Genomic DNA, 26,748 nt, shown 5'->3' on the forward strand with positions numbered 1-26,748 from the left:
CTAATAGAAGGATAAACCGCAAGTTTATACACAAATCATTTCTCTTATAACGCGATTATGTTGCCTTTTGGAGGCGGCCGAATGCCAATAGAGAATAGGTCGCACCTCACATAGACACAAATTTCCATATTGTGCGTCGTGGCGAGGACCACAACGCAGTGGAACGTGGGTCTGGTATTAAGTGAAAGAGAAGAATACGTATAAATGAAGTCAACTTAGAGGTCTTTCACAGCAATAGTTGATATCATTATATTTTCTACGCAAGCATTCGCTTAGAGCCATAGAGCTTTCGTAGGCTATTGTCAAAATCAAGCTTCCAGATGCAGGATTATGGAAATGGTAATTTAAAAATTCGTTTCCTGAGGGATTTCTTCACATTAAAAAGCCATACATCTTAATTGACTACTCGTTATTTTGAATACAAACGACTTTCGTTGCGATCAACGAGTAAGCGCCTCAACGTCTACATCAACAGGATGTGGCTGAAGGATAGCTGGCTGGTTTTTTTCCAAAGTTTACTCCGCGCGAATATATCCTACGCCCCTTATTTGTAGAAAAGTTAACGCAATGCGTGGCAATATGTGTTAGGTGACATGTTGACATAATAAGCTCTACTCACACACCAAGCACTAAGCTGAAGTAAATACGTAATCTGTTACTCAAATGGTTTTGTCCTATGAAAGGTTTGTAGCCAGTACAAGCCAAAGCTATGTTTCACAGAAAGACGCGGCACTGAACACGAAATTTCGATCTTAAAAAACGAAAAAAAGAGGGATTCGAATATTGTTCATGAACTTTAATGCGTCCAAGCACCCCTGCCACAATAGCTGCGAAGCCTAGTTGCGATCTTGCTATTCGAGGTATTCGCACATTTTCGAATCAAACACTAATTTCTAACGAACGTTTAGCTTCGTTAAACATTTTCCACAGAAATTTATCGTCGCAAGTTCATTTGAAAGATCTCAAAAAGTTTACTGAGCAAAAATCCCATGATTCATCACAAGAATGCACGTTAATGTTCTTGTCATTGTGTTATTGTGTATTTAGAATGGAGATTCGTGGCCTGGTCGTCAATGCACACAATGTACATGTAAAACAGGCGGTTATTCCTGCAAGCCTATAACGTGTAACCAACATTTTGTCTGTCCAAAGGTACAAAATATTTTCATTCTTTAATAGTTTTTAAATTTATAATACGTATTGCTACGCGACGAAGTTCTATCGTCAACGCGTCAGGCATAATAAATTCAATATGTTAACGTTTAAAGCCTCGTTATCTCTTTGTGATTTAGGGTATGAAAAAAGGATTCAAGCCAGGAGCTTGCTGTGAGACTTGTATTGAAGGTTAGTGGGGCAAGGAACAATCTTTTTGAAACAATTATCTATAGATATACTCGCGGGATGCGCGTCCTCGGGGCGCGAACTCGCGTTGAGTGCCCGCACGTGTACTTACGTAATTATTGGCTAATCATAAAGAAAAAACTGGAAAAAACAACAAACGCGTACGCTGTTTAAATCTTTTATTTCTTAAATACAGACGGAAACAGCCATCGTGAATGTTTTTCATCAAATTTTACTGAGTACAAACGGCATTATTAATCTCTTTCATAAAACTTCCCTATGTATTAAGGCCGTCAATAATATTTTTCATCACTAGTCTTTGGTAACTACCATAGTCGGGAGAATGTCCATTTTGTATAAAATGGTAGAAATTCTATCATTAAATTCATTTGAAATGGTAGAACAGTAAATTACAATGACATTGACAAAAACTGCCACAGATACAGTCATACAATGAGCAATGTTAAATTTTTTTGCTCGAAGTTTTAATCAATCTTGCACGCAAAACGAAACCACTTAATGCAACCTCGGTCCGTGTGAGTTGATTCTCCGCAAGCCAATCGCAATTTTAAAAGAAAGAAAATAACAACAGCAAACCTTTAGATGTGAATCTGTTTCCACCATGAAAACACGACAGTTCGATGAGTATTTGTTCACACCTTACCTCCTAAAAAAAGCACATCTATCATACACAAAACAGGGTACTTTCGAACGAGTCAATATGAAATCATTCTGATACAAAGAGGGTTTGCTACGAACCCGGAGCTAACCCCTATTTTAGCAAACTAACTCCTACAATGAAACTAAAGCCGCTAGCGTGGGGATGGCAATGAAAGAACTCTTTATTTCTATACAGAGACCGAAATGTGTACATCATTTGGGGACCCTCACTATCAAACATTCGACGGTCGAATGTATAACTTCCAAGGAAAATGTAAATACGTGTTTGCCAAAGATTGCGCCACAAACAACTTTACGATTCAAGTACGAAACGAAGGACGTCACTCCAGGACATTTTCCTGGACAAAATCCGTGTTTTTGCACTATAATGGCATCGAGGTGGCACTACTCCAGAATCTTCGCGTGAAAGTGAACGGTCATGCTGTGGGTTTGCCTTATGCTGATCTAAAACCGGATGTATACATCGCAAAGGAGAGCTACTTAATCACGGTCAATACCGCCATTGGTGTCCAGGTTGTATGGGACGGTGATAGTTACACCGAGGTTCATGTACCAAAAAGATACAGGAACAAAACTTGTGGATTTTGTGGAAATTTTAACGGTGATGCAAGCGATGATTTTCAAACACCAGATGGTGAGGTGAGCACTTTTTTGGTCATCACTAACGATGCACAAGAAATGAAGGCTGGAAAAAGAAGTATGGGGTTTGGTGGGGGAGCTCCCCGGGGGGGGAGTTAGAACTACATGATTTAAATTAAGAGTGATTGCGAGACAGAAATGTTGAATTCAATGTATGGTGAGTGGAGCAAATTTGGCAATTTTACCTCCCCCCCCCATAATACTTTCAACTGCACTTAAATCAGGGGGTTCATTGTCCTGGGTAAAGATAACCACATTTAACCCTCTTGGTGAAGCCCATGTAGTTTAGTTCACATAATAAGACCCTATATATAAGTTGTAAACGACATTTCCACTTCACTATCACGAAGGGAATGAGGGGGGGGGGGAGGTCTGTGAAACCGCAAACGTAACAAGCCATGAAGCACTTTGTGCATTAGTGAGGTTTATGTCACAGCTCACAGGCTTTGAGAGTTTATTGATGTTCAAAAATATTTCAAATGGCAATTATAACCTCTAGATATCACAATATGATGCATATTAAACCGTTAACGTTACAAAATATATTAGTATAGTCTTCACTGAAGCATTCACTCATTTCAAGTGCCTTTAGACGAAGAAATTGGATTTCGCGGTCATTAAAAGGACTTGACAATAACATCAAAACGTTCTCATATCATAATTGAACCATTTTCTTACCGGTAGAAACGTCCAGTTGCTCTGCATTCTTTATTATATCTTTTTTCCACAAGTACATATCATAAATCAAAATACCTATGCCGCCATTATTTTGAACTCTTGCCTCCAAAGCCGTGAACAACAGAAGTCCTGGGAACGAGAATGCAATGCTGCCTGATTGGCCAATCACAGCGCAGTATTTATATAGGATAATTAAGAATACTATAAACTTCTTACTTAAATTTTAGCTAAATGCAGAAGTGAAAACGAAGCAAATCGATTTATTTTTTACGCTAAGGTGAAAGAGAACACGAAGGAATTTGCTGTTAGCTGGCAAGTGCATAACAACAAAATGTCAAGTTGCGACAGCAATGAATCGGGCAACAACCCGCCCGCCTGCCGAGGTGCAAAGTTATTGCATGCCAGACTGCAATGTCACGTGTTAAAGAAAGCAAAGTTTGCTAAATGTCACAATCTGGTGAACCCAAGGCCCCATTTTCAATCATGCATAAACGACATGTGTCATTGTCCTCGTTCACAAGTCCACTCTTGTTTATGTCAGAGTTTAACCGCTTACGCTAGAGCGTGTCAAAGAAAGGGAATATTTATACAATGGCGGTCGACCAGCAGTTGTGGTAAGTGAAGGATTAGACAAGACAAGTCACCGTCATAGATGTATCAATCATTTCACTGTCTTTTACAAACAAAAATATCGATTTTGTAGGAGTTAAATGTAAAGGCGGCAAAGTATACGATAATTGTGGGCCCGCGTGTCGAATCACGTGCAAGAATAAAGATCGCGCGAACAAAATGTGCACGAAACCTTGTGTTGCGGGCTGTCAATGCCCAGCGGGAAAAGTGTGGCACAAGAGGAAATGTATTTTACCGTCGAAATGTCCAAAGTAGGTGAGCTTATGTTGTTTATGCACGGGAGTACCAAATATAATCTTCAAACTAAAATTAAAAGATTCTTCTCGGCAAATTAATGCAGGGAGGAGAGGGTAAAAAACGAAGTGAATCACTTTTGTCATTACTGATAAATGTATGGAGGAACTCGCTCGTGCCAGGTTGCATGCGTTCAAATATACCACTCGTAATCATTCAAGCAATCCTTTATACAACTCTCTATCATTACAGCGGTATATCTAAAACGATTAATAAGTGCAAAGCAAAGGCTGCAAGTTGTGTAACCATAACAGTTACTCAGCTCGTAGTCAACACTACGCTTGTTCCATGTATTCTTTTCACCCATAGTTTGTCGTCAAATGATAAGGTTCCTATCTACGTCAATTGCATATGACAAACATAGCTTTATTGCCCATTGACTCAACGACTGCCCATTTTAACTTCAGGTCCAAGAAACGAAAAGCTTTTGCCCATTGAAACATTGTGAACAGTGAATTAGCCATTTGATGGCTTGTATAAACACTTTAGTTATAAAATAACACAATATAAAATCGTGGCAACAGATGGTAGGTTCGGTAGGTAAGTATATTGAATAGCCAAAAAGGTCGTTTTCATCTTGGAAAAAATTTCCCATTGCCAGTTTTTGCTTCAACATGAAGAACGTATACAAAAAAGTTTGTAAAATTTCTTCTGCCAAGTTTATAAAATCGTCAAAATTTGCTAAATAATGAAGCGAGTGTTTTAATCCTAAACTAAAAGGCAGAAATCCAACGGGAAAAATTTTCCAAGCACACACAAAAAACAACTTGTTTGCTGGTCAAATAATAAATAATATTAAACCGATTTAAAGCTCAAAGAAGAGCGCCAAGATCTAACGACACAATTTCTACGAGAAAACTTGCTGAAAAATCAAAATAATTCAATTATTTTGTAGTTTCACAAGACGCGTAATTTTACATTGAGGCTATTATGTACACTATGTTAAAATAACTATTGTAACAAGATAAACTCACAAATGTCATAGTAGAACTCACAAGAGTTAATATCTATATTTCTCTACCATTAGTAGGTTTTAAATATTTTAAATTATATTTGATCATCTTTTTTAAAAGAAATATATTTTTATACGAGCGAACGTTTACGAGAAACATTTTTGTTTTTCTTTTTAGAGTTCATCGCAATTTCCCAACTTTTTAATAAGATTTATCTTCGATAATAAGTTACTTTAAGTTAATAAATTAAGTGCTAGTGGGTAATTAAAAACACCAGGCAGACGTTGTTCAATTTTATCCAAATAAACACAAAACGATTGATTTGAGACGGCTTCAAAGCGACGTGAACTCTGTTTCACACAATCTTTCACACTGTTACTAATAAATCCTTATGTGACTATAGAAGAGTTTCACACGAGATCAACAGCTCGCCCATTTTCGTACGAAATTCCCATTGCCAGAAACCACATTCATGCATGCATTTATCCGTACCCCCCTGACAACAATGTCTTCATGATGCAAGTGTTAGGTTCATCAATAAAGCTGGTTAGACGAGGCAAAGTTCTCACGTCGCGTACTTATATCATTCTGTAAAATTTACGTACCAGAAAATGGCTTCATGTTTTCCAAATATGTAGCTAGTTCCACACCGCCAGTGTTAATATCGTGTTTCGGTCTTGAGTCGTTTAACGAAGGCAGTCTCCCGCCAAATGTCGAACTCTCAAACTGCTCCGGTGAAATACTATCGTATGATGATCGCGGGCTCGTCAAACTATCTATAAAAATAAGGAATCAATGTTTATAGTTAGTCTTGCATAAAGGTGAGTCTCGCGTTTTGGAAAGATTATTACTTTTTGTGCAAAACACCCCACATTTTAAAACAGAAGTTGAAGTTATTCAATTCAATTCAGAGATCACAAAAGCCATTCGCTGTTCATCGTGCATTTTTCGTAAGTCAAGATAACAAACCTGATCTTTCTTCTTCAACCGATTCAAGAGTATGATTAACACAATTCTCTTTACCAGGTGATCGAGTCTCTTTATTCGAAGATGATATCGTCGGATTGGAAAGGTCCATCCGGCTTCCTTTGTTGAGCCTTTCGCACAACAACGCAATGTGTTTTTTTAGTTTACTTGTGTCCTTTGGAAACTCAAGCGTCTGAGGATTTACTGTCGTAACGGGGAAAGAAATACAAAATTTACCATACAATCGTTTTGCGTCTTAAAAACAAACATATATGCTCAATTGTAGAATCTAACAGCACGTCCATTGAAAAGCGCTGTTGTTAAACACAACACGTACTTCCTCATACCGATCAAATAAATGTCATAAAATTATAAATTTAAAAGAAACCTTTTCCAGCCGACAATTTGAAGAAGTAAACGATAAAACACACTCCAAAAAACAATCATCTTGTCAACTCAACATTTTTTAATAGTACCAAGAGACAAGATTTCAAAGCAATATTTCGTTTTTATTTTTAAATTACTTTTCATTTTTAAATCATGTCTCCTGCTAGCTACAATACGAAATATTCGTATCCTGAGTTTACAAGATGATGTTCTTTGAAGTACATTTTCTCATACATTACCAATATTATCGCAAAAACATTTGCCACAAATATTTTACCTGTATGATCTTTAGAACCTTTTGATAATGATGTCTTCAAAAGATGCGTGACGGCAGCATCCGTAATTTCCTCCCACCCCTAAAACAAAAAGCTCGCGATATGTTGTTATCGGGAAGGGAGAGGGCACTGGCAACAACAGAAAAGACTGGAAACTAACCTGACTGTCAGTTTCCACGATATCGGCACAAAGGGTCGACTGAAGCATTTTATATTCATCTTCTTTCATATCTTTCCACAGTCTACAGGAAAACAGCGAGAAAATGTTTTGCACTTGACATGCCCATGTTCTTAAATCTACTCAAATATGAATCGCTATATTCCATAAAAATCAATACTTAGATATGACATTACTCGTTGCAAAGATTGTTTTGAATATGTATTTTATCGGCGTGCTGTATTCAAAACAAAACCGTGGAATAGAAGACGGAGTGCTAAATTCTCAATTTATTTCAATAATTACCAAACTTACTTAAGCAAAAGGTTGATAAGTCTTGTCCCACAAGATAACGCAATTGCAGAACGTTGTATACATCGCTGACAATCTTCTTCTGCCTCCCCGAGAGCTAAAAGCTGAATGAACAAAACAAAATAAATGATTCAAAAGCACACACACATTGTTCCCTCAAGGACCTCTTTTGTACCTGTCTGTAGGTGCCATCAAGTAATGTATCCAAGTTGCCTAAAGGAGACGGTGTTTTATCTTTGTACTTGGTCAGCAGTCGTCTTTGTATCGCACGAAACTGCGCAGACCGCTGGGCGAGAATCTCGCGGTATTTCTGCTGGTTAAGCCTTTGCTAAAAGTTAGTCAGTAAAAAAATACTCAGAATCAAGAAACGCTCATGTAAATTTGTTTCACAAGCACAAACACATTATTGAGCCAAAGAACTACAATATTTTATACAACAAAGAACTACAAATTATTACATTGAAGATAACTGTGATTTCCCCCCAAAAAACATGGCGATTATATTAAAAAATAAACAATAAAAAAATAGTAGCAAAGCCATTCGACCAAGTCATATATCTAATTACTGTGCTTAGGGAGGGCGCACAAAGCATCTTAGCTATAGCACCTGGGGTGCCGAGCAGAGAATGAAGACCCCTTCTTTCGCATCTAGATGAACCTGGAACCGCAGCATAAAACACTGGACAATTAACACCTACAAATAACCGTTTCCTTTACGGAAAAATCATCAAATACAGATTCATACATACCTCAAAGTGATTATCAATTAATTCAAAGTAAAACTTGAGTGGCACGGGCCCCGCGAATGAAACTTGTAAAGCAATGTCGTCCTTAGCGTCAGCAAAATAATTATGAAGCCTGGTGACGAGTTGTTGAACGACCAACCACAATCCATCAAACCTGTCGCATTGTATTCTGTACCTCTCTAAAGGGACGCGACATACATGTTGATGGACGATTATCAGAGCTAAAAGTTGGACAGTGTTTGCTTCGACGGGCAAACAGTTTGAATGACTTGTAAATGGTGTGTTTTGTTTCTTAGTTAAGCTGGTGAGCCATTTTGTTTTTGGTTAGGGCATACTCACGTGAAGTTTTTGAAACAAGTATGGTGACGACAGGACCGTTAATATACTCCAAACCCAAAGCAACCTGAGGCTCGCCTCGGTCTTCGACCATGTCTTAAAAAGAGAACAAAAAATATCATCAAGAATATTCGGTAGAAATCTGACAGCAGACATCTTAAACTGTAGACAAAACTTCTTATTTACCTTGAAATATTTCGCCAAGGTCGACGGATGGCTTGTTCGAATCTAACGTCAGCTGAAACGTTAAGATGAATTTTGCATAATTCTATTCGGCACCAGTTTAAGAAAAAACGAAAGGTTTAGTTTTCGGTCAGGACTATGACAGGGGCTGTAATATCGAGGTGACCACGTTTCAGACAGGCTGGGAGGCGCGGTTACATGAATTGTCAATATACGAACCTTACAAATGGCATTTTTGATGGGGGAACAACCGCGAAGTACAAGAAAGACAGGTAGTTCAAATTCACATTGAGAGATTCTTGGTGAGCCTAAAACACAAACAGACGACCATTTAGATTTGTTTTTCACCGCCCGCGCTACTTCTTTGTACGAAAAGCAAAATCATAATTCTACAGGAAAGAGAGCAATTTAAGAAAGGCTATCAAAAAGATTCTACACACTACTGCTGTAAATGTTTCGGTGCAAGCCCTCAGACTCCCTCCGCCGTATACACTAAACTCTCCAAAGGGAAAAATTAAGTTTGAAAATTGTGAAGCAAAACGTTGTACCTAGGGCGGTTGTGTACGTCGCCAGTGCTCGAACTTTCATCGATGAAGGTACACATGAGCAACAAAGATAAAACGATACTTCAATCTCCGTTCTCGCCTTTGCGTCTCCTTTAAAAAAGCGTTCAAATAAGCACAAAATACTTGAGCGCGATCTACTCTTGCGACAAAAACATAAGCGTAAGCACAAGATCAACAAAACTCTACGTTCTTCCGATGCTCATGTTTATGTCGCAAATAAAGACCAAGTTTTAAGATACAAATCTACACCATACCCCCAGTTTTATCAGCGAGTGACAACAGGCAAGTTAAAAAAAACTAAAACGTATAACTTGTGAATTTACCCGACAGCAAAGTTAAAATTTAGATGGCTACGTGTAACTTGTGAATTTACTCGACAGCAAAGTTTACATTTAGATGGCTACGTGTAACTTGTGAATTTACTCGACAGCAAAGTTTACATTTAGATGGCTACGTGTAACTTGTGAATTTACTCGACAACAAAGTTTACATTTAGATGGCTACGTGTAACTTGTGAATTTACTCGACAGCAAAGTTTACATTTAGATGGCTACGTGTAACTTGTGAATTTACTCGACAACAAAGTTTACATTTAGATGGCTACGTGTAACTTGTGAATTTACTCGACAGCAAAGTTTACATTTAGATGGCTACGTGTAACTTGTGAATTTACTCGACAGCAAAGTGTACATTTAGATGGCTACGTGTAACTTGTGAATTTACTCGACAGCAAAGTTTACATTTAGATGGCTACGTGTAACTTGTGAATTTACTCGACAGCAAAGTTTACATTTAGATGGCTACGTGTAACTTGTGAATTTACTCGACAGCAAAGTTTACATTTAGATGGCTACGTGTAACTTGTGAATTTACTCGACAGCAAAGTGTACATTTAGATGGCTACGTGTAACTTGTGAATTTACTCGACAGCAAAGTTTACATTTAGATGGCTACGTGTAACTTGTGAATTTACTCGACAGCAAAGTTTACATTTAGATGGCTACGTGTAACTTGTGAATTTACTCGACAGCAAAGTTTACATTTAGATGGCTACGTGTAACTTGTGAATTTACTCGACAGCAAAGTTTACATTCAGATGGCTACGTGTAACTTGTGAATTTACTCGACAGCAAAGTTTACATTCAGATGGCTACGTGTAACTTGTGAATTTACTCGACAGCAAAGTTTACATTTAGATGGCTACGTGTAACTTGTGAATTTACTCGACAGCAAAGTTTACATTCAGATGGCTACGTGTAACTTGTGAATTTACTCGACAGCAAAGTTTACATTTAGATGGCAACGTGTGAAATTCCCACTACGATCATTTTCATGTCACTTGAAGACATCCACACGAAATGTTTCAAAAAAACATAACGTTACTTTACCTATGCGTGGTACAACTGAAGATGGTTTATTACAGATGATGGGGTAAGTGACATCAACTGCCACAGTCACATTTCCAATGGGATAATTCGCGCAACATTCCAGGGCGAGCTAAAAACATAACAGTCAGTGACGACGATTGTTGGCAACATAATCAGGATGAAAAATATCAATTTACTTTAACAGTAATGGAAGGATACGTTTCGCCATTTTCATCGGGAACAGCACACTGAAAAAAAGTCGTCTTGATTGTCAGCCACAACAATTTAAATGAAAGTTAATTGAAAGAGAAGAGGATAGTTTTTCAAGCAAGTTAGACCAACCGTAGTTTCATCCAAACAAGTAGGGATATCTGCCAAAAGCGATAATTCATCTTTTTCAGATGGTTTCAAAACCAATTCTGTAATAAAAAGAGCACTTTGCAACGCGGACATGGCATGGTACAGATCAACCATAACTGTTTTATTATAACAAAGAAAGAGATGCTAGAATATGATGGGGGGTTCAGCATAATGCATTTAAATTGGTCTTTTTTATAGACACTAACCCATTATGCCGAATAGCATGACTGAATCGCAAAAACATAGCACCGAGTTTTCCTCGGCGATTATTTCGTTCTGTTTTTCCATCTCGAAGATGAACTGAAAGAAGAGTACGAGTAATGCCCCTACCGGAGTTTGACGAAGACTCCCGGATCACTTTATGCAATTCACGCATCTCATCGTCAATGTCCTGTCAACGTTGAAGATTGCAGTGTGATTTTGCGAGATGAAAAGAATACTGAGCACGCGTTTTACTTACGTCATACTGAACATCACGTGATTGGGGAGGGGGTGCAATGAACATCGAGGGATCGGTGCCAAGATAACTACAGTATATATGACCAGTCTCGTCTAACGTGACGATGATTCCTTTCATGTTACTGAAAACAAAAAAAAATCGATTATCCATCATATAATAGTCTGATGTATATTCACATACATTATACACCCATTATCCGTTAAATATCCTTCGTATAACCGTCATTTATCAATGGTCATCCCGAAGTTACCCTTCACATAACCGACATATCCGCGATAGTTTAAACATAACACTTTATAAAAGTTTATAAAGATGTACATCATCCAGGTTAGTAGAATCATGAGAAGGACTTTGGTGTTGATGTTGACTGACGTTTCGATAACTTTAACTGCATTTATCTTTAGTATCAAGTGAGGAGTAAACGTGTACTTCTCACTTTCCATGTTTACTCCTCACCTGACTCTGAAGATGACTACCGCTAAAGTTGTCGAAACGTCAGTCAACAACAGTCTTTCTCATGGCTCCACTAACCTGGACGATCTACATCTACAAACATGTAACGATACTCCCGGGTTGAAACCATATACTTTGTACAAATTTATACTTACGTAAAGTTTGCAACTCTGACATCACTACATCTACAAACATGTAACGATACTCCCGGGTTGAAACCATTTACTTTATACAAATTTATACTTACGTAAAGTTTGCAACTCTGACATCAACAGGACAATGTGGTAGTTGAGCAGCCCAGATGAGCGTGATATTTTGGTAAATCATCAAAGTTTTATTATGCGTGCCCACAAGTAGATTGAATGTTTCTTCTTTAACTATAACACGCGGTTAAAATAAAATAAAAAAAAATAGAGAGGATACTGAATCACATATGAAGTGAAGCACCGTCACAAAAGAAATGTATTACGTTTGAGGCGAGTAGCTAAGATATGCTCAGTTGAAATAAAACTTTTGTCTCCTTCAACAATGTGGAAAAAAATCAATAAACTTACATGTTCCGTACGGTAGAATGCAGCTAGAGTTATACTCAAATTTTTTCATAAACAACAACGCCCCGTTACACTGAAGGCCATAAAATCCTCGTTCACCTGATGAAAAACAATGGAAATTCTCACAAGTACATCCATGTACACTGATGTATTGGGCTGGTTTCTAAATACTCACCAAGGACAAATATTGCAGAAAGATTGTTATACTCGGCGACGACGACATTGACAGCATTATCGCCTATATTACATGTCCAGTCGGGCTAAAAATCAAACAACAGGTTTTCATATGGAAAGAAAATACAAGAAAAAAGACTCATGAATCCACTAGCACAAGTTTAAGAGTAAATAGCTCGCTCAATTACAAATTTTCAGATAAATCATCTGCGCATGCGCAGTTTGCTTAAGCATGCGCAGTCAACTTGACTAACTGCACAAGTTCATGGTCATGGCAACGACCAACTGCATCTACTAGCACCGATTTTGAAGTAAATAGCATGCTTAGTAACAATTTAATAAAAAAATCATCTGCGCATGCGCTCGATCATGCGCAGTCAACTTGAATAATTGTCCATAGTCAAGGCAAGGACTAACTAGATGCACTTGCACTACTTTCATGGCAATTAGCTCACTTAGTTGCAAATTATTAAAGAAATCAACTGAGCATGCGCAGTAGTGACTTTACTAATCCCACAACTTTCGTAAGCCTTTGAATTTATGTATATATATATAAAGCCAATATTAGGTATAGTAGATGTCAACTAGCAGTGGAAGCTGGGTGCGATTAGGTATGCAGTGGCTTAGGGGCCCACACTTCGGTGGCGACCGCACTCTCCCTGCGTACCCCGAGCAAAGCCTATCGCAGGTGATCTCGGGGTCTGATGGGCGGAAGCTTGCTATTGCATCTCCCAAGTAGGATAGCGTGTAGGGGCCGAAATCTCCTACCGAAACGTTAACATGCGACGTTCTAGTGCCTTACGCTTAACAAGGTATCGGGAAGCATGGACCGAAAACGGGGTTTTTTGCTTTCGAATTTTATCTTTTATCTTTTTCACGAGCCCTTCTCGTTGACTAATCACGAGAGAAATGAATAATCACGAGTCCAAGACATCAAAGCTTTTACAATGACAACCTTTGATGGGCCAAGCCATTGTCATAGTTTAATATGAAGCTAACATGCAATGTTCTACAGCCTTATTCCTAAAACGGGATATTTTGCTTTAAAAATTTGTCCATATTCACATTCTCAATTCTTCTCGTGTAATGAACTATAATGTCCTAAGATAGTGCAAAATTTCAAGCAGCTTTTGTCTTTTTAACTTATAATTTAAGGAAACGTTAACATGTTATAATTGATAAACTTTTCATTGATTTACATCCTTCAAGGCTAATTTCTCTCATTTAATCTTTCATGTATCATGAGCAGACAGCCCACGGGCTTCATTGCAAACAAGGATTATCCGCTTTCCTTGCCTCAATAGATATTAAATAAGTCATCGAGAATCGTGACTTTATTACAATGATAACAATTAAAAAGCGAAGTCGGTTGTTAGTATAAACTGAATTGAGCCCCACTTTCAAAGCTGTGGGATTGCTACGCAACTGACAAAAGGTCAACTATATCGTTTTCAATGATAAAGCCCACGGACACATTCAAATAGTATTCTCACGAAAATCTACAAACGCAAGTTGGGCAATCAAGTACTTCTGTTTCATGCACTGCCCCAAGGACGAATTAATATGGTGCAGCATTTACATAAAATTCATAAGAGATGACCCTTTTATGTTAGTATTCTGCGATTATGCGTACTACTGTACGCACTCACCATTAAACGTTTGCCAGAGATTTTTTTAAGATCCTTACTCTCTTTCGTTTCTGCGTCCGTAGCAGCCGCCAGCGTTTGGTATCTGTAAGAAAGACATTTAAATACAAAGTGAAATCCCACTAAACGGAACGTATCTTAGAGGTATAGGACAGCAAGCCGTGACGTACTTGAAACACTCAACTAACTTCGAGGAGCTACACGTAACGAAGGAATCAGTTTTGACTACATAGCGCACCGGAGCGGGTAGTAGAAAACCAGGCAAAAATCTACCAAATGCAAACATTTCTTGCTCAAAAAACGACAACATTCCATCCATAGACGCAACGCAGATAAAATCTTTTCCTATGAAATAATTGGGTACAACAAGGATGAAATATATAAATTATAAAAGCAATTAAATCACCCACGAGTGATGAATACTGGGAACAGACAGAAAGTGTGCTAGATTGGTCACACAAACTGGTTGAAAAATTTTTTCAACATCACTTATACGGAAAGAGGGGGGGGGGTAAGGAAATATTGTTTATGAGGATGTCTGGGGCGAAAGCTCAAACATAATAACAAACTAACAAACCTAAATTTTAACAGTTTTAACTACCTTGAATACTTCCAAATGGACCAAATGTAAATGAATACGCTGTTCGATCCAAAATATGCTCATAAACAAGTTGTAAAGTGAAGTGATTGCCATGTTCAACGGCCCCAGAAATGACTGCAAAGAAAAGAAAAATGAAAATTAATATTTACATATACCTGAAGCAAAAAACACACAGCTCTAACAGCACACAGATGCAACGGAAAGATCTGATGTTCTGATCAAAATACTCACATTTTACCAGGAACAAACAATTGTACCGTAGAGCCCCCAGTTTTGCGGGGAATATGTGCCCCTGTATATTATACAAAGATGTTTTTGATGTACCTGATACACTGTAGACTGAAAATTTTCTCGGATGAAGAATTCCAAGATGCAATTTATCACTTCCCCTGGAATAAACAAATCAATTTTCATTATATTGCCCCACATTGAATAGTTGATGACCATTTTCTCGGTGGTTTAGAAATGCCATTCATACTAACGAGACATAACGACCAGCTTCCACTTGCAATATAGGTTGGCTCATCTGTATCTCAAGCATGAGATCTTCAGGCTTAAATTCTGCTGAGCGAGGCATGAATATTCTTAACATACCATGATAACTTCCAACAATGATTTTATCTATAATGTAATACAATATTACTTGGCAAATGTTTAAGTCTGTTCCTGACTGGAGAGTCTGTGATCTGTGCACTCAAGATGAGAATTTTTGAACACAGGTGACCACTTTGCGAAAGATATAAAAAGATGCTCACCTCACACGTTGGGGTGCACAATACACTTTCCAGTGGGTTCAAATCCAAACATATTTTTGAACATGATAAAAAAGTGCAGTTTATACAATTTGTAATAGAATTTGACAATTTGACATGTTGTGCAACTTATGCTTAGCAGCATAAACTGACATTGCTCAATGGAGAATTCAATCAATTGTGAATAAGAAATATATTCTGATTGTTTCAAAATTCATACAAACACAAACCCACCTGATCCCTGCCTATGTTAAATAACATAATTTACAAAAGAACATTGGTTTCTGACCTGATGATGACACATCATTGTTTATATTAGCAACGCACAAGCAACCAAGATCGAACTCTTCTCCACAACCAGCCGAAGTGGACCACCATTCTCTTCCTTTAAACAATGACATGACGCGTTCAATTCAAAATATTTGTCGTTTATTCCCTAAATATCCATTACGTTCGTTGGTAAACAAGGCTTCGTCCATTCGTCTTGTCCGCCATTGGCAACTAGCACACACATAAGCCCGTAGTCAGACAAATTTGCTACCCAGCGGTTTATCGTTTCATTTGACCTCTACGTTATATTAGATTTCTAGATAAAGACATATTGAAGTGGATAATATACATACCTGTTATATCAAAATATTGAATTTCCTTTAAATCGAGATTTGATATAAGTGCATTTTTCTATACGCATTCGCAAGTCATTTCCCTTAAATATTTAGAATCCACAGTATAAGGAGTATATTAAAAGGAAATCTTCAGAAATTTAAATTCCCCAGAAATGAAAATGAAAGGTAATATTCAAGGAAGAAGACCGACTTCCAGGAACGAATTATCAAGTTAACTTCAGTAACAATACATTAAAACCAATACTGAATGGTTTCCTACAACTCATTTCATAGTCAGAAAAGCTCTCTTGAAAGTGAAAAAGTTTGATAATAATGTCTTGGTCACCGGCACAAATTCGGCGCCTCACAATTGAACGGAACATACTTGACAAGTACTTTCCAAATCGCGTGACGTGGATTTCTCCTACCACAGACACGAAGGTAGAAGTGAGCATGCAAACAAACAACGGAAGAAAGTACAAATTACGCATTGAACTGAGCGAGGATTTCCCTAATTCATGTCCGAAGTTGAAAATTGTATCTCCGACAAATTTGAAGCAAAAAAATGGCCAACTCTTACCAGAGGACGACTCAACATTTCATACACTTGAGAGGACAAATGGATGCATATCGATCTGTCATTTCTATCCGCCTCTTTGGAATGCCCAAGACACTTTATACGAGGTGTTTATGAAGGGAAGGTTATGGCTGGAAGCTTATGAAGTACATCGCAAAAGCGGTAAAACTCTGGATGAATATCTGCCTGAACAAGTCCACGGAATGGATGTTTTGATCGATATGTTAGAGTGGTCATTACTTAATGACGAACATTGATGATGATTATTTTGTATAATTTCCCAATGGAGTGAAAGTGAAACTGCACAGAGCTTAATAGCAAACAACGAAGTAACTTGCAAGCATGTTTAGGTAATACAGTGGGAAATTCTGAAGTCATGTATAAAATACATAACGTTTGAAACTATTTCTACGTGTTTAAATAACGAAGCTGTTAAAACTCACTTTCGTTAAGAAGATATTGTAACATGCGAAACCTATATTCACAAACACACGTATAATGAAGGCTTAATGCATGAACGCTAGTATCATTAAGATGATGTAAAGGTATAGAAATTTGTATCACGTATGGTTATTAAAAGAGCAAAACTCAATAAGATAATGTATATAAAAGTAGCTAAAGAAGAGCAATCCCTTTTGACTAACTGCACGGTTTTAGTTTACTTTGATAGTTTCACCATGTACCATTGACTGAGTTAACTAGGTTGTCAAATACTTCTCTACAAATTGATGCATTCTTCTCCTTCGAAACACAAGTTATCTTTACACATACATGCTCATATATCTATTTTTGTGTTAGCTTCTGTGTCTAGTCCTTATACGTCAATGCAGAGCAAAGTTCTTGCTTATCAAATATTTAAGAAATAAAAGATGTTTACTTTATGTTTGCACAGGCTTGTGCAAAACGAGGAGACCTTTGGAAGAACTCGAGAGAAGATCAATGTTAGCCCGAGAACGAAGGTTATGGGTTTGCAACTGCTCGAGAGTTCTTCAGTCTATTTTAATACATTGTTAAACTCAGTTCTCGCGTATTAAATACAACAGAATGTGAAACCAACAAATTACCGACGAGTTACCAACGACTAACTTGTACCAAACAACTTATCAGTCGACATTTGGGTTTTCATTTAAGTCTAGTTTTTACATCAGTAAAATCGCCCAAAGAAGTTCTTGCACATCAAACAGATTAGCATGTCAGTTGAATTTTTCAAACGAGATCATAAATATGTGTATTTTTTCCTAGTAAAAGTTATGAATCAATGGTCATAAATTCTTTCGAATTGTATTGTCTGTAAACATGCATTTGTTTTACATTCATATCTCTACAACACTAGAATTACTGATTTACAATGGGGGCTGGCCAGCACGCAAGTTTTGGTCCTGCTATTCTAATTTAAGAATGTTATCATAATCAGAGCGTTCTCATTACTCGTTTCCTTTGAATTCTAATTGTATAGCATAAATACGCGGACAGGTCAAGCAATTGTTCTAGTATAAAGCACAAAAAATAGATTGTACCACGAAGGATCTTTTCACATATGTGCACACTAACGAATGAATGAAAGCAATGTGCGCTTGCACAGCTAAACGATCAATACGCAGCTTCAATAAGTCTGAAAAACGCCTGAAAATCAGGCGAATACTTCCTTACTTTATTAAGAGGAAGTGGCAATCCTTCTCCGTCAAAGCCAACATATAAAGGTCGATCTTTCTTAGAAAACATCGACTTGAAAAACATCAATTCACTTCCCTCTGCCTTTCTCGTCTTGTAGAAAGCGATTGACCGATCAAGCTTACGAAGCGTTGTTGGGATATCTACAATTGTCTAAGAAAGAAAAATGATAAATTATTTTATTAACCTTATTATTGATGGTAAGAATAGGAAATAAGTTTGATCCACACGATGAAACACGACAAACGAGAAAAAACATCAAGTGTGGATGATACATTTATAAAACCTATGGAGTACAAAGCTCAACGTTGTTTCAAAAGCTATACGATGTTGCTTGCGCTTCACTCGCGCCTGTGAGGTATTTAGAACTTTTAGCCAAAAATAGCAAAAATATACATTGAAAAAATATACATTTATTTTACATATTTGAATTTCAAAATACTCAAAAAGAAATTCCATTCGTAAGATTTCATTCTTTGGATGTTTCTAACCATGCATGGAATGCCTTACCATGTCAGCATTGGTAAATTAAAGTACTTTGAATATAAAATTGAGCAACCATAGTATATTTTACACACGATGGAAACACCGCACACTGAAATAAATTCATTTCAACTTCTTACCTTTCCAGACAAAATGAAACCCTCAGAAGCGTTCACTTCCGAACACAGGACACACTTTTCTTTCTTAAGACGTGAACATTCTACGTTCTCAAACACGAGGATCTGTCGATGTTCTTCATCAACAGTTAAATGAGCCTGCCACACAGCTGTAAATCAAACATAAAAACATTTGCACTTAAGTCAGCATACATCGATTAATGCAATTTTCACTGTTATATTTATTGATCTTTAGTTACCATAACCATCGCTTCTTCTTCCGTTGGCGAGTACAGAGAATCCGTCATGATTGTTCGGCTCCATTTTGAGGAATCCACCATGATTTAAATTGATAATTTGTACTTTGTTTTCCAGTGATTCGAACTCGCTGTCGTGTGCTTCCTATGCCGTAAACATTGATGATTTAGAAATTGAGCCAAATACAGAACGTGAAGTTAGCCGAATGTTTCGGCATACAACACTAAAGGCAGACGATAAAGAGGCATAATTCTATGTTTTTTATATTTGACAGAATAAAATACGTTTTGTCTTAAACTATAAAATAAGTATACACATATATAAGTGTCGTCTTATTATCTCCATCGTTTCATTTTAGCACGAGCAAATTTTTGCCACAAGGCACCAAAAACTCCGTGGCCACAAGCACCAAGAACTTACCAAAATGTTACTAATAACGTTACCATCAGGCACGTCTTTATTCCTTTCCAATTTCAAAGCAGGACTGGAGACATTGTCTCCATCTTCAATAAACGCCGGCCGTGTAAGCTGCTCCGTATCATCGTTCAACTTTAAAGGCTTTAATTTTTTCGGATGATCCTTGATTACTTTCGTTTCGTCGCCATCATTAGATTTCACAGAAACGTAGGCAAAGACGTTTCCCATGCTTTCTGAGAATCTTTCAAGAAAACTGCAGTAGTAAATGATACAGAAGTAGCAGTTTAGGACTTTATATATGGAATATGTGAATGGAGGCGAATTTCACTTTTTGTTTATTCCACTCAATTTCCGTTTTCACATTCTTTGTAGGTGGTGTGTGGGTTTAATACTTAGGTAATGTACTCTTTGACTTCCTCATTAATTCAAGAGTTATATTTCACTTTTAATAATACGATAAAAAGCTGTATATGCTTCGTTTACTTACGTGTCAAAGATACATTGTTAAATTGTCGACTGTCACTCTCATGCTGCCGAGCCGTCCTTTGAAACATTTTCTAACAACGTAGATCGTAGCAACATCTCTTTTTTAAATCTGTGTAATTTTAACAATATTTGATTAAAATACAATTAAAATTCCACACAATTAATGTACCAAACAATATTAGTCAATATTCCAAAAGCAATTAGCCTTTGCCTGATTTTCAAAGTTATTACCTAAAAGGGCCGCCTGGCCGACTGTGTGGCGGAGCTAGCCAATTGGTCCAGCAAAGTATAATTTTTTCTGTGCTCAACAGCCGCAAAAATGATTTCTAAAGAAATGAAAAATGATATTCAAAATTTTCAAAGCGCGAACAGAAGTTGCCCTCTGGCTATAGACAAAACTGACCACGATTAAGTGCTCCTGTCAGAAAAATGAAAGTCAAACAAACGAAGCGTCCTGAAAGAGACGAAAAGAGAAATTAGAATTGAATCCGATTGCTTTTAGAAGGATAATGAGGGAACACCCGCAAAAAAGAAAGTCCTCCCCCACAGATAAATCATTGAAAGTGTCGCACGAATGAATCTCAGTCAGCCTCTAATAGACCAATTGCGATTGCCATGTTGTTAATTAGTGAATAAAGAGAAAACGAACAGTGAGAAAAGTAGTAATGACGTCCAGCGAATTTCTACATTCAACCTCCATTCTTAAAACACGAGTGGATCCCATTCTTCACGTGGCAGTTGGCAAATTACCTTAAGTCGAAGTAGTGCTGAGTTTTAATTATCTGGGATTCAATCATTTGGAATTTACAACAATTTATACAAGGGAAACCTTTTTTTGCTTTGTGTTAATCGAATTGAAGTTTTCTGGCATTACAATTACAAGTTTTCCTCGTGTTTCTTCACAAAAAAAGACGCGCATTAATGGAAACGAATTCGGACTAAATATGTAAATCATAACTCGAATTATTTCACTCCAACGGGAAGACAAACAAGTATAGCAAACAAAAAAAGTGAAAATTAATGACAAACGTTAAAAAATGTTTGACGATATTCCGATTTAATGAGATAATCGATTTCTCCCACGTCTTTCGCTTTCTTTTTTGTTCATCTGATTTTGAATATGTTTCTCAACTTTTCACGTAAATTTTCTCCCCATTTCAACCGAGATTTTTAAAGCACGTATGCTCAAATCTTTAAAATTAGCTTTTAGTGATTCCTATCTTTATAACAACTTCACAGTAACAGTTGAAATTAGCCTATTGATTTTGAAACACGTAGAAATCGCAATTTCATCGTCCTCAATTTCATATGAAAATGAAGATCTGTTGTGTAATAGAAAATGAAGGAATGTCGCGCCTGCCTTTTCAAGTGTTTCAGTGTGTAATGTCGCTCTTTCACTCCATCAAGTGGTGATTTATAGAGAAAGTAAATGGATATTCATTCCCATACAACACACGCTTGTGCCTACTCGTTCGTTCTTCAACTTCTTGACTAAAGCTCAATTAGATTCACACACGTAAAACATATAAATTCGAGTACAAGCCTAAGTAGACATCATCATGTCAAAAATTTCAAATCAGGTGTATTATTCTAGACATTTTTCTGTTGAGACTTCTCCAAGGCCAGAGGATCATCTCTGTCATCTAAATGACATTTTGTTCGCATCATTCAAATTATAAGCACGAAAGACGGAGTCAGATTAAGTGTTTGAATCTCATTCTGAGTGTCATGAAAATACGTACATTATCTTTGAGGAATTTTTCACTCATATAAATTGTCATAATCAACGTTTAAGGCATGCAATACAGTCATCGTTCATTTGCCGTGTTGAAATAATTTCACACATTCCACCGTTCTTCACGCTGCTTCCTCTGCACACCGCTTCTAGAATTGGACGCCATATTGAAATGTGTTTGGTAAATCTTCTACGATGAAGATGATCCTCTAGCTTTGATACTGCGGAAAGTCTTTATTGAGAAATACCCAGATTAATATCTGATTGAGAATTTATGAAACGAGTGCCGTATAATAGGCGATTTAATTTACAAAACTGTGAGCTTGGCCAAAACAGACATGCATAAGGTTTTCACGCAAACTGTTCAGACATATGAGGGAAAACGAACATGTCAATGTTGTCTCGTGTATGTATGTGTATTTAGAATAAAATGGCATTCGTTGACAAGATGCAATACTGGTAATGGACTTAAGAATGGACTTTAGAATGAAAAAAAAAAAGAGAATTAATTTGTGTATAAAAACTATCAGCGAAGAAATAATTGTAACTATTTATAATATGCTCATCGTATGAGCCTTATTGAAAACCACTTTATTCTAAAAACACCCCAAGATCATGTCCCAATAAAAATGATCATTATCGACTGACCGTGCAGGATAGTATGATGATCGAAGGCGTGACAGCTTGAGAATGCTGTAACGCACGCACATTATCCATCAGACTTACAAGTTCAAGACTCGCTATAAATAGAAACAAGTAAATCAATGTCAAAGTAACGTACGCCGAGTATCAGTTTATCAGTTTATTTGCATGGAATTCAAGAAAACAGCCGCTCAATTTCGTAGATATTCGAAGTATCATACGTTCAACTCAGTGGGGGTTCATAACGCCGCAAAGAATGTTGCAGGCACTTTGTTTCGTTACAACATTGCCCTATTTATAGTTTCACAACCGAGGGCTATCTTTTCGCGTAATGCACATCAAAGAACAAAGTAAAGAGTCTTTAACAAAACGCCAAAAAGAAGACTTTGGGATTTCAGCTATGTTGCTGTCAAAATAATTTACACTCGACAATTTTTGAGGTAACGCAAAACAAGACAAACCGGTGTGCATGTTATACAGACAAGTAAAAACGACAATTTCCGCAACGCAATTGTATCACAGTTTTTGTGCTCGCAACCGCCATGCCAATGAAGGGTTGTGGTGCAACAGGTCAGCGGATTCAGGCATGTAAAAGAGAAATGACTGGAATTAAAGGTTGAAAGCGTGCTGTATACCGGTCTATATCCAGTCAAAAACACATAAATACCGTAATCATCGTTTTTGGTTGTAAAAACGCCATTCCAACAATGGAAATTTAACAGACAAAAAGCACAACCGTGGAAGTAAAATTTAACAATCCATAAAATTTAACAATCATTAAATCAAACGAAAAAAACAAACCAAACGAGAATGACGTATATTAAAGGAACACCTTTCCTCGCAGATTTTTGATAATTTCACGCTTTTTAAAAGAAATATAATTACGACCAAATGAACAAAAAAGCGAAGCGCATTATGTTCTAGTTAAGAGTTAATTGTCTCAGAACATCTGTTCTTTGCCAGATAATAAATCATTAGTGAAGATAATCGCAGATGAACGAGAAACATACTTATATTAAAGCTCTATCAGACCTAATGCATTTAGGAAAACACATTCGTATAAATTATGTTTAAAAAACGCAAAGGCCTATTAGGTATGCTCAACTTACGACAAAAATATTCCTAATTACGATGTTAATTATATATGTAAGCAAGGTGATTGGGATGTTTTGCGACTCAATCGAACGGATAATTTAGCTTATATATATCTAGCGTCTGCGGCACTTTGAATCTGATTACGTGAAGTACATGTTTGCATTGCGAGCTATCAATAAGAATAGACACCTTGTAAGATAAACCCATAAAGAAAATTGAGTAGGCATATACAAGCGTAAAAGGTTTTTCAAGATAATAAAAAATATATGTATGCTACATCAACCTTAGTCGTACAAGTTTTCATAGCGATGACTCTACCAAATATTGACTTTCGTTTATGAAATTTGATTTCAATACGAACATACAGAGTCTCCCCGACCGTTCAGCAACCGAACAAAAATAAACTACAAGGAAATTAACCAATCAGACCCACGTAATATGATGATGTCAAACCGTGTTATCGTAATGTCCATGTTTGGAATACGAGAAACATATGTCTATATGCAGCAAATATCTGCATATAAAGCTGTTTTGACAGCCAGTTCAACGCTACAACGCAAAGACACTGGACATCGGAGACTCGGGAATACACTTTCTGAGAAATGAAGTTCTATAAATATGTAAGTAAATAGCTAATAACTTGTTTTCACGTTTTCAACAAAGCTATCGTGTAAGAGGGGCGCCTCTTCTCAAATTAAGGAATAACCAATTAAATACATTACGGACAGAAAAATGAGGTCATGTTATCTTGTGTAGAGTTCCCTCCTCGTCAAAACATTTTAAAACAATATTTGAAAGCAAACGTCCGAACTGTGACAACTTAAAACATGGACGACGTTTAGCTCAAATCTTTTCTTTAAGTGAAAAAAATTTTCCTCGCGCGAAAATAATTTCTTCTGAAGATGCAAGATGGAAAAATTCCAAGTGTACAAACTTTTTACCCCTATAGGTATAATAAATATTATTTAGACAGAGACATCATTTACAATCGCCTATATTGCATGAAACGGGCGCTTGATCACGCGTGTGCAATACGTCTCCATTTTGAAAGGCAGGTGCCTTCAACAATAGTTTCAACTTAAATGACATTGTTTCACCTTCATCACAAACGCTTAAGAATTATGCGCACGATCAAAAATCCGCCATGTTCATCTCAGTCAAAACTCCAAGGCATTTTTTGTACTATGCAATTACATTTATAAAAGCACTATGATTGGCGGTGATTTTGGTAGTTTTGACCAATAATATAACAGGTAGCTACTTCACCTATGTATTATAAACACACACACACCTTCAATATGAGACATCCGAGATATGAATTCTCAGCAGACGATATTTCTAGAGTCCAACATTACGGTTTTGAGAATCTATAAAGCAGAGAATTATTAGAAAGCAGAAACATGAACGTAAACGGAGATGGCTATAAAACATTGAACGCGGAAAAAACTTTACGAGTTTTTCCTACACGCGAAAAAGGAAGAATCGAACATTCTTAGGAAAGAGAAACTTTTGAACTAGTTTTAAAAAACCAACATTTCTGTCTCGATTTTTTCCAGTACATCCCATTCCTCACAATCGTCACGGATATCATCCACACGAGTTACGCATCAAACGATTTCTCGATAATGTACAACGAGAACGGCGGTTGGAAAAAATCGTGGACTGGGAACGAACACAATCAGCTGAAAGCGTATGGTAAAGATCCCAAACAGTACGAAGGAGAAAATTGGCCAATGACAGCCTTCCTGAAGAGAACTATCGATTTATTTGAGAGACAGGCAATGAACACAAGAACCAATGCAAGAAGGATTAGGATTTATAACACGAGACGAAGTTACTCTTTGGCTGTAAACAAAAAAGGAAGACTGTACACGACAAAATCTTTCAATGCGCCCGAGGGTGAGACATACACGTACTAGCCTTATTTTACTTCGTGCTGTATTGTTTATCGTGTTTTCTAACTCTTCCGATGACTCGGAACGTCAAAAAAGACTGTTTGCCTTATCCATGAGCCAGCCAAACAGTGTTGACACGATTTATGCAACACATCCTGCGTTCATACAATAAGATTAACACTGATCGTTATTACAGCCATGCATTTCTCTTTGCAACATGCACTGCTATGATGCGAAATACAAAGACACGAAAATTTTCATATTTCTCCATCGCCGTTTATACTTCCACATTCATTAGAGCGTCTAACACATCGACCACAACAGATCTATCCGTATTTGCAAAATATACCAATTATATTGAAAACTTTCAATTTCAGCAATATTCAAGGTGCATCTCTTCGGCTTGGAAAAAAATAAATCACTGGTAAAATTACAAAGCGAGGCATATGGGAAATATTTAGCGATTTCATGTAAAACAGGACATGTCTACACAACGGTAAGATTCTTTGTTTTGATAACTTAAATGAAAATTATGATAAATCAAAACTTAACATCAGATCACTCCTGATGAAGACACTAGACTGGAGTATATAAAGACTCATGTTTTAACATCAGATCACTTCTGATGAAGACACTAGACTGGAGTATGTAAGAACTCAAGTTGCAACATCAGATCACTCCTGATGAAGACACTAGACTGGAGTATATAAAGACTCATGTTTTAACATCAGATCACTTCTGATGAAGACACTAGACTGGAGTATGTAAGAACTCAAGTTGCAACATCAGATCACTCCTGATGAAGACACTAAACTGGAGTATAAAAAGAATCATGATTCAACATTAGTTCACTCGTGGTACCAGACCATGCAAACAACCCAGTAAAAAATATATCAATCCCTCCCTCCATGTTGCAACTGGTTTCTATTTTATCAACACGACGAAACTTAGATCTACACAAATCATTATTTAGAAAAAGAAACTAAATCAAGAAGCGCTGTTCTACTACAATCATCAAAACAATGATGCGGACTTTCAATCAAAAAAATGCTCCAAAAACTCGAATCGTTGGTACTTGGGGATCAAGAAAGACGGAAGGATAAAGAACGCAAAGGGAGCCAGCTCTAGCGATTTCGGGACAAAGTTCTTAATAATTCACTACAAGCGATGATTGATGCGGAAGAAAATAGTAAATTATATTCGACAAAGATAACAATAGAGAATTGAGCGACTCGAAATAAATGTGAAAATCACAAAAAG

The 26,748-nt window shown here is 37.0% G+C and overlaps 4 protein-coding genes and 1 long non-coding RNA gene across 6 annotated transcripts in view; 2 read left to right on the plus strand and 3 right to left on the minus strand.

Annotated features, from left to right (window-relative positions):
- Window positions 1–3,418, minus strand: part of LOC124452639 — a 23,777-nt gene extending 20,359 nt beyond the window's left edge. Inside the window, exons 1-2 of the long non-coding RNA XR_006950827.1 lie at window positions 3,340–3,418; window positions 1,939–2,008 (exon numbers count right to left, since the gene is read on the minus strand). This is a non-coding gene — a long non-coding RNA (uncharacterized LOC124452639). The remainder of the gene's footprint in view (window positions 1–1,938; window positions 2,009–3,339) is intronic.
- Window positions 1–5,359, plus strand: part of LOC124452638 (BMP-binding endothelial regulator protein-like) — a 15,225-nt gene extending 9,866 nt beyond the window's left edge. The window contains exons 5-10 of one of the 2 annotated variants that reach the window (XM_047003218.1): window positions 1,048–1,152; window positions 1,293–1,344; window positions 2,198–2,661; window positions 3,617–3,953; window positions 4,043–4,224; window positions 4,671–5,359. In XM_047003218.1, coding sequence (XP_046859174.1) covers window positions 1,048–1,152; window positions 1,293–1,344; window positions 2,198–2,661; window positions 3,617–3,953; window positions 4,043–4,224 — 1,140 coding nt within the window. In that variant the 3' untranslated portion in view covers window positions 4,671–5,359. The remainder of the gene's footprint in view (window positions 1–1,047; window positions 1,153–1,292; window positions 1,345–2,197; window positions 2,662–3,616; window positions 3,954–4,042; window positions 4,225–4,670) is intronic. The other variant, XM_047003217.1, reaches the window with a different exon arrangement.
- LOC124452637 (protein PTHB1-like) lies at window positions 5,123–15,995 on the minus strand. The gene is made up of 25 exons (XM_047003216.1): window positions 15,798–15,995; window positions 15,239–15,377; window positions 15,081–15,145; window positions 14,757–14,870; window positions 14,326–14,500; window positions 14,159–14,240; window positions 12,511–12,595; window positions 12,339–12,434; window positions 12,032–12,161; window positions 11,332–11,452; window positions 11,202–11,262; window positions 10,854–10,930; window positions 10,709–10,759; window positions 10,533–10,641; window positions 9,127–9,234; window positions 8,798–8,886; window positions 8,582–8,633; window positions 8,399–8,491; window positions 8,063–8,238; window positions 7,489–7,641; window positions 7,317–7,417; window positions 7,005–7,086; window positions 6,847–6,925; window positions 6,186–6,386; window positions 5,123–5,992 (listed from the first exon to the last, which is right to left on the minus strand). Exons 1-25 carry the CDS (start codon window positions 15,907–15,909, stop codon window positions 5,814–5,816), a joined length of 2,730 nt encoding a protein of 909 aa, XP_046859172.1. The 5' UTR covers window positions 15,910–15,995; the 3' UTR covers window positions 5,123–5,813.
- Window positions 15,996–17,955: 1,960 nt separating this feature from the next.
- Window positions 17,956–20,135, minus strand: LOC124453608. The gene is made up of 5 exons (XM_047004400.1): window positions 20,123–20,135; window positions 19,639–19,876; window positions 19,221–19,362; window positions 18,985–19,130; window positions 17,956–18,514 (listed from the first exon to the last, which is right to left on the minus strand). Exons 2-5 carry the CDS (start codon window positions 19,861–19,863, stop codon window positions 18,281–18,283), a joined length of 747 nt encoding a protein of 248 aa, XP_046860356.1. The 5' UTR covers window positions 19,864–19,876; window positions 20,123–20,135; the 3' UTR covers window positions 17,956–18,280.
- A 3,981-nt stretch (window positions 20,136–24,116) lies between these two features.
- On the plus strand, window positions 24,117–26,747 carry LOC124453609. Its single transcript, XM_047004401.1, has 4 exons — window positions 24,117–24,213; window positions 25,150–25,492; window positions 25,866–25,984; window positions 26,462–26,747. Exons 1-4 carry the CDS (start codon window positions 24,196–24,198, stop codon window positions 26,657–26,659), a joined length of 678 nt encoding a protein of 225 aa, XP_046860357.1. The 5' UTR covers window positions 24,117–24,195; the 3' UTR covers window positions 26,660–26,747.
- Window position 26,748: the final 1 nt, after the last annotated feature.

This window comes from Xenia sp. Carnegie-2017, unplaced genomic scaffold (genome assembly GCF_021976095.1).
Source record: "Xenia sp. Carnegie-2017 unplaced genomic scaffold, XeniaSp_v1 HiC_scaffold_25, whole genome shotgun sequence".
Classification (NCBI taxonomy): Eukaryota; Metazoa; Cnidaria; class Anthozoa; order Malacalcyonacea; family Xeniidae; genus Xenia; species Xenia sp. Carnegie-2017.